Raw genomic sequence first — 12828 nt, 5'->3', positions numbered from 1 at the left:
ATTACACGTCAGTCAGCAAGTTTATTGATGTCTTCTTGCAACTGTTGCACCGACTACACCCCCAAATGGTGTCATTCACAAATTTGGAAATTGTGTTTTTGATTCTAAAGTCAAAATCATTCATATAAATTGCGAGCAACAGTAGACCCACCACTGATCCTTGTGAGACCCCACTTTCCACCTTCAGCTACCTTTATTTTGCTGTTTATCTTTCAACTATCCATTCCACTGTCCCGATTCCACAAGCTCTGCCCTTATTAATTATGTGACATCTTATCACAGGTCCTTTGCAAATAATCTTAATATCCAGATTATACAGCACTTAATTAAATATTAGGCGACTAGGCACTTTACAGCCTTCCGGACTGAATATTGAATTCAACAACTTTAGATCTTGAACTCCCTCCTCCTTCCCCACCCCCTTTCTGTTTCTTCCCCCTTCCTTTTGTTTTTTCCAATAATTTATATAGATTTCTCTTTTCCCACCTATTTCTATTAATTTTAAATCTTTTATGCCCTGCTAGCCTTTCCACCCCACCCCCACTAGAGCTGTACCTTAAGTGCCCTACCATCCATTCTTAATTAGCACATTCGTTTAGATAATATCACCACCTTCAACGCCTGTGTTCTTTTGTCTGTGACATCTTTTGATTATCTGCTCCTATCACTGCTTGCTTGTCCCTACAACTACACCCCCCCCCACCCCCAACCATCTTAAACCAGTTTATATTTCACCCCTCTCCTTAGATTCACTCAGTTCTGTTGAAGGGTCATGAGGACTCGAAACGTCAACTCTTTTCTTCTCTGCCGATGCTGCCAGACCTGCTGAGTTTTTCCAGGTAATTCTGTTTTTGTTTTGTAATTAAATATAGCCTCAACTTAAAAGGACATGATCAAGAGTCTAGATCTCGAGTTGATGAATAAAAGTGTTTCAAGGTTCATAGCACCAGATTAAGTTATCCAAATCTGCTGTGTGTGCTACCAAAAATCTTTAATGCCCAGATTTTAAAAAGTCACAACAGCAAATAATAAATTTCCAGCATCCGCAGTATTTTGCTTTCATGCAAATAATAAATGTTGTCTGTCATTTGTTCTTTAGTTAAAAATGCCATATTAAATCACAATCATGGACAATAGATACACAACAAATTACAGCCCTACCTTCAATTTCATCTCAGGTTCAACATCACTGGTTTCTCCCACAAGTGTTTCCTGTGCCCCTTACAATCCTTTACTACACAATAGCATAACACAGTTAGTATGAAAACTGAATACTGCATTCTTGCATACATTTCTCCTGTCTTCTAGAAGAATGAGCTAACAACGTGATTTACTTAACTAACATGAGTGAACAGATTAACATTTACAGCAATTTTTGATCTATCCCAGGACTGTCCTTGCAATATAGAATATAATAAAGCACGTCACACTGCCAGTGGGTCAGTGACATTTTTCTAACACGCAATTCTGAAACAACAGGTACTAAACTTAAGAGTTGTGTTCCAGATTTCTTGTCTGTCACCTTGTCCCACCTCGGCATGAAACCAAAGTGTTAAACTCCAATCCTCTCCAACTCTGTCTGGTGATTGGCAGCAAATTGGCTACTGCTTTTCTAGGTTACAACTCCCTTGACAGCTGTATCCCATTGAATTCACAAATGAATTTATTTTAACAGATTTATGTTAATATGCTCATCAGCTCAAACTAAAGTGAAATGTAAGGAGAAGCATTTTGGACAAACACATTAACTGGTTCTAATTCACATTCATGGAATGTGTTTACTTTGAGGAGTGATTGCTACTGATCCAGAATTAATAATATTTAATAAAAATGATCCCAAATTCCCCAAAATATGAGTTCAAGTCACTGGCACTCCACAACATGGGCACGGAAAACAATTTCTGTCCATCTAGCCTGCTCATTCCACGAGCAATTGTCCCCAACTCTACTATCTGCATGTAAGGCTGCAAAATTTACATTAATGTTCTCTCTCCCAAAAAGAATTAATAGCAATGAAGTGGGGGTCAAAATTTTTTTGAGATTTTGAGGGCTACTTTTTGACGGCTACATTTTCATTTTCACTAACTCCTCCGTTAGGTAATGTAGTCACGTAGTAACAGTATCTTCTGCATTTGTGCTGAATTTTAAGGGTTTCCTTCTTTAGTTAGGTAAGATAGCACAATATTAAAGACTGTTGTGTTCCTCATGCACTTGGAAGCAAATTCAAAAGAAAACTTCAACAGGGTATGGGATAAATATCTGAAGGGGAAAAATTGCAAGGCTATGTAAAATAGCCAGGGACTAGAACTAATTGGATAACTCCTTCATCAAATTGGCATAGACACGATGGGCCAAATGGCCTCCTCCTCCTCCTTTAGAATTTTAATGAAAAGGTTACATCTAGTCTAGTTAATTTTTTTTTTAAAAGTTTATTAGTTACCATCTCAGAGGTCTTTTTCAAACACTGAACATCACCTCATATCAACTTTCATCTTTGGCTATGTCAGTGAGATTTGTAGGGGAGTACTTTACAGATTAACGTTAATGGCAGATCTTATATAAAATCAATAACTTTCCACATAACTTTTTCATCATAAAAGATGGCTCAGAGCAGGCTCTAACAGCAAGGCAGTTCTGGAAGCACCTCGTGTATGGCCAGAGAGCTGATTAATGACCATTGAGTTATTTCAAATTGTAGTCTCCGCAAATAAAGAGGGTCAAAGACTGATCATGGTGATGGGCTTGGACAATCAGTGTGTATAAGGTCACGATCCACTCCCTTGAACTCTCCTGGGAAACTGAGAGAACCTTTGGATTCTCTCATTAAATGACGGGTTGAGGGTTCTGAATGTGAGAAACCTCACAGTAACCAGTGATTAATGATCCGCCGTCATCATAGACCTGTTACCATCTACAGGCTCTATGGGTCAGTGTGTTTGCTTTAACTTGTTAACAGTTCCATCAGGAATCGCTTTTGATATTTTACCCATCTGTTGCCATAAATACAGGGCTTCTCCCAACATAAGAGTGTAATGATGATAAGAAAATTAAAATGGGATGGGCCTTCTCTTCCAATTGCCTCCCCACCTACCACCACAGGATTACAGGGAAATTAAAACGGGATGGACCTTCTCTCCACAGGCTGCTGGCTTTGAAGATATTCTCGGTACCCCCCCGAACCCCGGGTCTGCTTCTGACCTCGTTGCTTGATTTCCAGCCATCTCCTCCATTCTGTTTTCTATTTCTGTTTCTTCTCATAGACCTCCTGGAGAATGTCAAAGTTTCACAGTTGAACAAGTTGGACTTGTCATGCGGGATAACTGCTCCAGCTCCTCCAATCAAAAGTTCCCTCCCTTCCACTCTTGCTGTTGATCCAATTATAGATCCTCTCTATGGATGAGATGCAAGAGTGGGGAGGAATGAAATTTGGGGAAGTGAGGATGGGAGAGACAGAATCTGTGATCAGAGGGGCATCGACTGGCAGATTCAGTCCTCCAATCAAACTCTGCCCTGTTTTCCTGCTCCCAATGAGACACCTGCGCTTGCAATTCTTCAGCCCTGTTGGACCATGGAGGAGCCATAATGCAAGGTAGCTTGGACGCTGTGAGCTTTCTTGAATTTTTCACCCTTTATTTTTTTCTTGGGCTACCTGCAATGCTGAGGAAGAATCTACCCACCACGCTGTGTATTTTGAACTCTGCAATGAAGTAGAGTATATAACTTCTTTAAAAAAGTTTTCTGTATTCCTTCCTCATGTGTGTACAGCACTCATCTAAAAACATTACAAGGCCTGATGATATACAGTCTTCTCCCTTTAGACCCTGATCTGATAAGAATTTTTGCCACTGGTTTGGTTTCTTTAGCTGTCCCTATTTCTTGTTCTTTACACCTTCCTCTTTAGAATTCATCCTATAATTAATTCTATTAATCCACAATCTACACATACTAATGATCATTGTGGTGGTTTCAATCAGAGCAGAGAGAGGAGTCCTGATAATCTCGGAATTGAATGGGGAAAATGTTCAACGCTCAGGCATATGAAGGTGCAGGATTTGAGTTGAGTGAATCCTGTACAATTGAAGACCTCTTTTAAAAAAAACTTACACTCCCAAATAGTTTACCACGTAATAGGTACAAACTCCACTGTGAAACAAAAGGCACTCACAAAAAGCGAATTACAGGTAGCCTTTAATGCAAGTACATTTACAAATTAAAAAGTTGGACATACAAGTAAGTGCCATGTACCAGCGGAATGAAAAAAAAAGCTTTTGTTTAATTGCAATCTCTTAGCCCAGCAGGCATTGACACACAGCAACAAAGGAACCCTTCTACCTTTAAAACTGAATGCCTGCATAGCAATATCACAGGGTGAGGGCTGGTTAGCTTGTTGGCTAGATGGCTGGAGTGTGCTGCAGAATGGCTAATTACCTAGCTCAGGGTAAGAGAGCTTTCTCTGTCACTACGGATTCTGGGCAAAGATATCCCTATTACACAAAAGCCAGGAAGTGTTACTCAAGGGCTGTGAAATTGCTGGGCGTAGAGTGAAAATGGGGAAGGGGGACTAGGAGCAGTGGTGGTGATAGTGAGCTCGGGTGGAGAGACAGACAAATATATAATAAAAATACATACTCCAACGTGACTAGGTCTGTATCTTCTGGGATGACATCTGTACTGGTCTCCTCTTCTGTGCAGTTCAATGTATCAACACTGTGCAAAACAAAGAAATACTTCCTTTGGGTATACTTATTGGGAGTGAGAGCATCGTGGTCATACACGGTGAATCTTAACTGTGGCATTATTACACTGGACGGATCCATTGAAGCAGCTGCACCATATACAAGTAAAATGCAGAACAGCAGTGCCCTTCAGCCACTCACCTTAAAACCAAGATCACAATGTAAAAGGATAATCAAATAAAACTGCGATCAAAGAAAATGGAGATTGGCCACGCATAGGTGATTTAAATAAGACTAAACTCATGGAGAAAAACAAGCAGGAAAAGCCAGTAGTCAGATCTGTATTCACACAGTAGCTAGAGTCAGGAAAATGCTATGCATTTGTGGCTTTTATTTTAGGTCTACTGCACTGAAATTTTCTTTATGTCTATTTTATCCCAAGACAGTGAATTCAAAATCCTTAAACATCATTTATATATCCTCCTCACCTCCTCCAACCCTACTTGCCACCCTGCATCATCTTTGTTGTCACTCTGGCTTCCCTTTGATTTCCCCTTCCAATCTGAACGTAGTGCTCAGTGTTCTTGGCCACAGCTACCTGGAATAATATCCTTCACCCTTCCAACTTGCTGCGCCCTGCAGCCTTCTCAAAATCTCCCATCGCTCAAAATCAAATGTCTCCTCTGTGAGGTGCCCTAGGATATTTAATTTCTCTCCACAGATAGCAAGTTCTCATCAATCTTTGGGTCAAGACATTTCTCCTGAATTCCCCAGATTTATTATTGACTATCTTATTTTTATGGCCCCTAACCTTTGGTCTAACCCACAAGTGAAAATATTTTCCTAGTGTCTACCTTATCAACTCTTTCATAACTTTATAGATCTACTAGGTCATCCCTTAACTTTTTCTTTTCTAGAGTTCAACTTTTCTTGATAAACATACCTTCTCAGTGTTTGTATTATCTTTGTATCACAGTGCAGGAGATGACTATTCAGCCCATCGAGTTTGCACTGGCTCTGAAAAAGCATTCCACCTAGTCCCCCTCCCCTGCCTTATCCCTGTAACCTTGCACATTGTCTTTTTCAGGAAGCAATCCAAATCCCTTTTGCCTCCACTACCCTCTCAGGAAGTTCGTCCTAGACTCCAACCACCCTCTAGGTGAAAAAATTTCTCCTCAGATCACATTTACTCTTTTTGTCAATTATTTTGAATCTGTGCACTCTAGTTCTTGATGTTCTCTTGAATGGGAACAGTTTCTCATTATCCTTTACACACCTTTACATACTCTTCAGGATCTTGAATACCTCTATCAAGTCTCCTCTCTGCCGCCTTTTCTGCAAGGAAAACAGTCCCAGCCTCTCCGATCTATCCTCATAGCTACAATTCTTCAGCCCAGGAATCATTCTTGTGAATCTCCTCTGTATTCTCTCCAAGGCCTTCGCATCCTTCCTCAAGCATGGTGCCCAGAACTGGGGTATTACAGAAGAGGCCTAGTGTCTTATACAAGTCCAAAATGACCTCCTTACTCTTGTACACACTACCCCTATTAATGAAGCCCAAGATACTATATGCTTTATTAACTGCTATCTCAACAAGCCCTGTCATCCTCAATGACTTACGTACATATATACCAAGGTCCCTGTTCCTGCACCTCCTTCAGAGGCTCTCCCATTATTTTACACTGTCTCACCATATCTTTCCTCACAAAATGAATCACCTCACACTTCTCTGCATTGAACTTCATCTGCCACTTGTCTGCCCAATCCACCAACATGTCTATGTCCTTTTGAAGTTCAAGACTATCCCCATCACAGTTGTCAACATTTCCAATCTTCCTATTATCTGCAAATTTTGAAATCATGCCCTGCACCCCACAGTCTAGGTCATTAATACATATCAGGAAGAGCAAGGGTCCCAACACTGACCCCTGAAGAACTCTACTACAAAACTTCCTCCAATCTGAAAAAGAACTATTTATCACTATTCTCTGTTCCCTGTCACAGAGCCAATTTCTGATCCAAGTGCCTACTTTCCCTTTTATTCCATGACTTAGAATTTTGCTCACAAGCCTGATGTGTGGCTTGTGGATGTTTTTTGGCACCTACTCCAGTGGCTTTCTGTAATACATAAACCAGAATTCTGCACAGTACTCAAACTGTGTTTTAAGTGTAGTCTAACCAAATTTCTATGCAAGAAGAAAATGCAATTGGATTGGTGAAGCTAGAGCTGTTCTCCTTGATGAAGATTAAGAGAAGATCTGATAGAGCTGTTCAAAATCATGATGGATCTGGACAGAGTAGATATTGAGAAATTGTTCTCATTGGTGGAAGAATCAAGAACCAGATGATAATGATTTTAGGTGATTGCAAAACAAGCAATGGTGACATGAGGAAAATTTATTTTTTGCACATGATTAAGATCTGGAATGTACTGTGCGAGTGTGTGGTGAAGGAGATTCAATCTTTAAGAACAGAATTGGTTATTTATCTGACAAGAAAAAAAGCTGGAAGACTATGGGGAAAAGGTGGGGACTCGGCAATTTGCTTTTGCTGAGAGTTGGCACAGATATGACAGGCCAAATGGCCTCCTTCTGTTATTTAACAGTTCTATGATTCTGAGTTAACACAAGTTCTCAATCCTATTCTTTGAGAAATTAAAATTTTTAAAAAAGTTTTAGATTGCAGCTGTTGTTCCTAGCACTGCCAAGCTGACGTTCTCTGAAGATTGAACATGTAATTACTTGCACTGTAGGAGTCCGAATGTGGTGTTTGTGTATGTGAGAATGGGTGAGAAGGGGAATAATATATAAAAGCACAAGAAGGCTCCAGCTTCACCTACCCCAGTCCCTCAATCTTCTTAAAAGCAATAAGTAAGAAAAGCCTTCTTAAACATTCTCCTTCAATTTGGGTTTGTTCCCTTATGATGGGTTCCAGCTTGTCCATCAAGCAGAGAAATGGACTAGAAAAAAAAAACTTGGAGCATCTGGAGTGCCCAAACATAAGCCAATCCTGAAACGACCATCTTGGCTGTGTTATAGAGATCTGCTGTGTAAAGGCTTTTTTATATATTAGTGTGCCAGTACTATCAGTTGCAGCTTGAATGTATGCCCTGCTCCAGTATAGATCTGCATGTTAAGCAATTAAAGACTTATAGGTTTGACTTCAGGCATTCAGTATTTTGCAGGATGCAGACTTAAGCACTGGTCCTTGCTCCTTCCTCCTACCAGGCAGTAGACTGTATTACTATCCACTGGGCAGGAAAATACCCCTCACACATGTTTCATGCTATTAAGCGACACTTGCTTAGCAATAACCTGCTCACTGATGCCTGGTTTGGGTTCCACCAGGCCCACTCAGTTCTTGACCTCATTACAGCCTTGGTTCAGACATGGACAAAAGAACTGAACTCAAGAAGTGAGGTGAAAGGACTGCCCTTGACATCAAGACAGTATTTTACAGAGTGTGGCATCAAGGAGCCCTAGCAAAACTGGAATCAATGGGAATCAGGGGGAAAACCCTCCACTGGTTGGAGTCACACCTAGCACAAAGGATGATGGTTACGGTTGTTGGAGATTAATCATCGCAGCTCCGGGAATTCCTCGGGGTAGTGTCCTTGGCTCAACCATCTTCAGCTGCTTCATCAATTACCTTCCTTCCATCACAAGGTCAGAAGTGGGGGATGTTCACTGATGATTGCACAATGTTCAGCACCATTTGCGACTCCTCAGATACTGAAGCAGTCTATTTCAAATGCAGCAAGACCTGGAAAATATCCAGGCTTGGGCTGACAAGTGGCAAGTAACATTCGCACCACACAAGTGTCAGGCAATGACCATCTCCGACAAGAGAGAATCCAACCATCACCCCTTGATGTTCAATGCAATTACCATCACTGAATCCCCCACTGCCAACATCTTGGGGGTCACCATTGATCACAAACTGAACTGGACAAGCCATATTAATATTGGCTACAAGAGCAGGTCAAAAGCTAGGAATTGTGCCACAAGTAACTCACCTCCTGACTCCCCCGAGCCTGTCCACCATCTACAGGTGCAAGTCAGGAATGTGATAGAATACTTCCCACTTGCCTGGATGAGTGCAGCTCCAACAACACAAGAAGCTTGACACTATCCAGGACAAAGCAGCCCACTTGTTTGGCACCACATCTACAAGCATTCACTCCCTCCACCACCAACACACAGTGGCAGCAATGTGTACCATCTACAAGATGCAGTGCAGGAATTCACCGAGGCTCCTTAGATAGCACCTTCCAAACCCACGACCATTACAATCTAGAAGGACAAGGGCAGCAGATAGATGGTAAAACCACCACCTAGAAGTTCACCTCCAAGTCACTCATCATCCTGACTTAGAGAAATATATTGCCGTTCCTTTACTGTCGCTGGGTCAAAATCCTATAACTCCCTTCCCAAAGGCACTCCACATGGATTGCAGCAGTTCAAGAAGGCAGCTCACCACCACCTTCTCAAGGGCAATTAGAGATAGGCAATAAATGCTGGCCCAGCCAAGCAAAGCCCACATCCCACGAATGAATAAAAAAGTGCCTCCACCAATAAGGGAACATTGCAATTGCATTGCTACAGACTCCAATTCTTGCCTCCGCATCTGTTTTCCCAGCCTTGCATATGTGGGAAGGCAATGGCATAGTGGTATTGTCACTGGACTAGTAATCTATGCTAGGGGGAAACAAGTTCGAATCCCACCACAGTAGATGGTCAAATTTAAATTCAATTAAAAACTGGAATTAAAAGCCTAATGATGAGCATGAAACCAATGCCAATTCCCCTAATGTTCTTAAGCGGAAGGAAATCTGCTATCCTTACCTGGTCTAGCCAACATGTCACTCCAGGCTCTCAGCAATATGGTTGACTCTTAAATACCCTCTGAAATGGCCAAGCAAGCCAGCTCAGTTGTAGTAAACTGCAAAAAAAGTCACAAAGGAATGCAACCAGATGGATCACCTGGCATCGACCTAGGCAACGGAAATGACAATGGCAAACTCAGCGCTGTTGACCATGCAAACTCCTCCTTACTAACATGTGGGGATTTGTGCCAAAACTGGGAGAGCTGTCGGACAGACGAGTCAACAACAGCCTGACAGCCATACTCATGGAATCATACCTTACAATGTCCCAGACACCACCTTCACCATCCCTGGGTATGTCCTGCTCCACCGGCCCAGCAGAAATGGCAGCACAGTGGTATACAGTCGGGAGGAAGATGCCCTGGGAGTCCTCAACATTGACTCTGGACCTCATGAAGTCTCATGGCATCAGGTCAAACATGATCAAGGAAGCTTCCTGCTGATTTCCACATACTGCCTCCGCTTCAGCTGATGATTCAGTACTCCTCCATGTTGAACACCACTTGGAGGAAGCACTCAGGATGGCAAGGGTGCAAAATGTACTCTGGCTGGGGTACTTCAATGTCCATCACCAAGAGAGGCTCAGTAGCACCAGTACAGGCTAAGCTGGTGGAGTCCTAAAGGACATAACTGCTAGACTGGGTCTGCAGCAGTTGGTGAGGGAAACAACAAGAGGGAAAAATATACTTGACTTCATCCTCACCAACGTGCCTGCCGCAGATGCATCTGTCCATGACAGTATTGGTAGGAGTGATCACCACATAGTCCTTATGGAGACGAAGTCCCTTCTTCACATTGAGGATACCCTCCATCATGTTGTGTGGCACTACCACTGTGCTAAATGGGATAGATTTTGAACAGACCAAGCAACTCAAGACTGGGCAATCACAAGGTGCCATGGGCCATTAGCAGCCATCAAGTGGCACTTGCTTAGCAATAACCTGCTCACTGACGCTCATTTTGGGTTCCACCAGGGCCACTCAGCTCATTACAGCCTTGGTTCAAACATGGACAAAAGATCTGAACTTCAGAGGTGAGGTGAGAGTGACAGTCCTTGACATCAAGGCCGCATTTGACCAACTGTGACATCAAGGAGCCGTAGCAAAACTGGAGTCAATGGGAATCGGGGGGAAACTCTCTGCTGGTTGGAGCCGTACCTAGCACAAATGAAGATGGTTGTGGTTGTTGGAGTTCAGTCATCTAAGCTCTAGGACATCATTGCAGGAGTTCCTCCTGGTAGTGTCCTAGGCCCAACCATCTTCAGCTCCTTGATCAATGACCGTCCTTCCACCATAAGGTTAGAAGTGGGGATGTAAGTTGATGATTGCACATTGTTGAGCACCATTTGTGACTCCTCAGATACTGAAGCAGTCCATGTCTAAATGCAGCAAGACCTGTATAACATCCAGGCTTGGGCTGACAAGTAGCAAGTCACATTCACATCACACAAGTTGCAGGCGATGACCATCTCCAACAAGAGAGAATCTAACCATCACCCCTTGACATTCAATGCCATTATCATTGCTGAATCTCTCACTATCAACATCCTGGGGGGTTACCATTGACCAGAAACTGAACTGGACTAGCCATATAAACACTGTGGCTACAAGAGCAGGTTAGGGGCTAGGAATCCTGCAGCAAGTAACTCACCTCCTGACTCTCCAAAGCCTGTCCACAACCTTCAAGGGACAAGTCAGGAGTGTGATGGAATACTCTCCAATTTCCTGGATAAGTGCTGCTCCAACAACATTCAAGAAGCTCGACACCATCCGGGACAAAGTAGCCCACTTGATTGGCACCCCATCCAAACATTCACTCCCTCCACCAATGATGCACAGTAGCAGCAGTGTGTACCATCCTGTAGGAGCTCACCTAGGCTCCTTAGACAGCACCTTCCAAACACACGACCATTACCATCTAGAAGGACAAGGGCAGCAGACACATGGGAACACCACCACCTCGTAGTTCCCCACCAAGCCACTCACCATCCTGACTTGGAAATATATCGCCATTCCTTCACTGTCACTGGGTCAAAATCCTGGAGCTCCCTTCCTAACAGCACTGTGGGTGCACCCACACTAGATGGACTGCAGCAGTTCAAGAAGGCAGCTCACCACCACCTTCTCAAGGGCAACTAGGGATGGGCAATAAATGCTAGCCCAGCCAGCGAAGCCCACATCCCTTAAATTAATAAAAAAGCGAATTCATTCCCCAGCCTTTTCTTTGTCAGCGAGCTCCACATGGCTCTCACCCGCACACCAGCTGCAGCTCCTCCACCATGTCTGAGGGGAGGCCCAGCTGCATTGCCAGCTGCTGCCCCACCTCCTCCTCGTCCTCTTCCTCGTCCTCTTCCAACCCCAGGTGCGCCTTCTCCAGCTTCTCCCGCCACAGGCTGCCAAAGGAACCGACGCAGAAAATTTTCGAATTCACGTCCGTCAGTTCATACTCAGGAACGCAACACAAAGTCAAAGCCGCGACGGACCCAGATACACTGGGCCCAGCCGCCATGTTGTCTTTTTTAAGTTTAAGCTGGGAGCGCGGAGCATTGTGGGAGCTGTAGTGCAATATACCGGAAATATCATCACCAGAACCGATGTTGACTACAGATCCCTGAGAGCAACGCGCCTGGACTATTTCTGGAGTGTAATTGCTGAGCTAAACTAGAGATTAAAGTCAAGGTGAAAAGAGTTCCTCACCTAAAGTGATTTATGAATATCCTGAATGGAAGGAAATCTTTTGTCCTTATCTAATCTGATCTGTATGTGACTTCAGACCCATAACAATATGGTTGACTCAGACTTTTAACTGCCCTTTGAAATGGCAAGCCACTGTTATCCACTACAAAAAGGTCTAATAATTAAGGACAAAATAGGATGGACCACCTGGCATCGACTTAGGCAGTAGACACAATAAAGATTTAATCAGCCTAAACCAAGCCTGCAAATTTCTTCTCACTAACATCTGGGGACTTATGCCAAAGCTGCCTCACAGGCTTGTCAAGCAACAGCAGGACAAACCCACCAGGTGTGATAGCACTGTGGTCTATTTTGGAAGGCAATGGTCATGGGACTCCTCAACATTAACTCTGGACTCCAAGATGTGTGTTGCCCATCCCTAACTGCCCTGAGAAGATGCTGATGAGTCACTATCTTGTACCGCTGCAGTCATCTGATGTAGGTACACCTACATTTGTGTTCGGAAGAGAATTCCTGGATTTTGAACCAGTGACACTGAAGGAATGGCAATATTGTTCCAAGTCAGGATGGT

The 12828-nt window shown here is 43.2% G+C and overlaps 1 protein-coding gene across 1 annotated transcript in view; it reads right to left on the bottom strand.

Moving 5' to 3' along the window:
* Positions 1-12088, bottom strand: part of snapc3 (small nuclear RNA activating complex, polypeptide 3) — a 49590-nt gene extending 37502 nt beyond the window's left edge. The window contains exons 1-2 of the mRNA XM_041186556.1: positions 11813-12088; positions 4630-4707 (exon numbers count right to left, since the gene is read on the bottom strand). Coding sequence (XP_041042490.1) covers positions 4630-4707; positions 11813-12069 — 335 coding nt within the window. The 5' untranslated portion in view covers positions 12070-12088. The remainder of the gene's footprint in view (positions 1-4629; positions 4708-11812) is intronic.
* Between the last annotated feature and the right edge of the window lie 740 nt (positions 12089-12828).

The sequence above is a fragment of the Carcharodon carcharias genome, chromosome 4, assembly GCF_017639515.1.
Source record: "Carcharodon carcharias isolate sCarCar2 chromosome 4, sCarCar2.pri, whole genome shotgun sequence".
Lineage (NCBI taxonomy): Eukaryota > Metazoa > Chordata > Chondrichthyes > Lamniformes > Lamnidae > Carcharodon > Carcharodon carcharias.
This window is presented reverse-complemented; position numbering and strand designations above follow the sequence as displayed.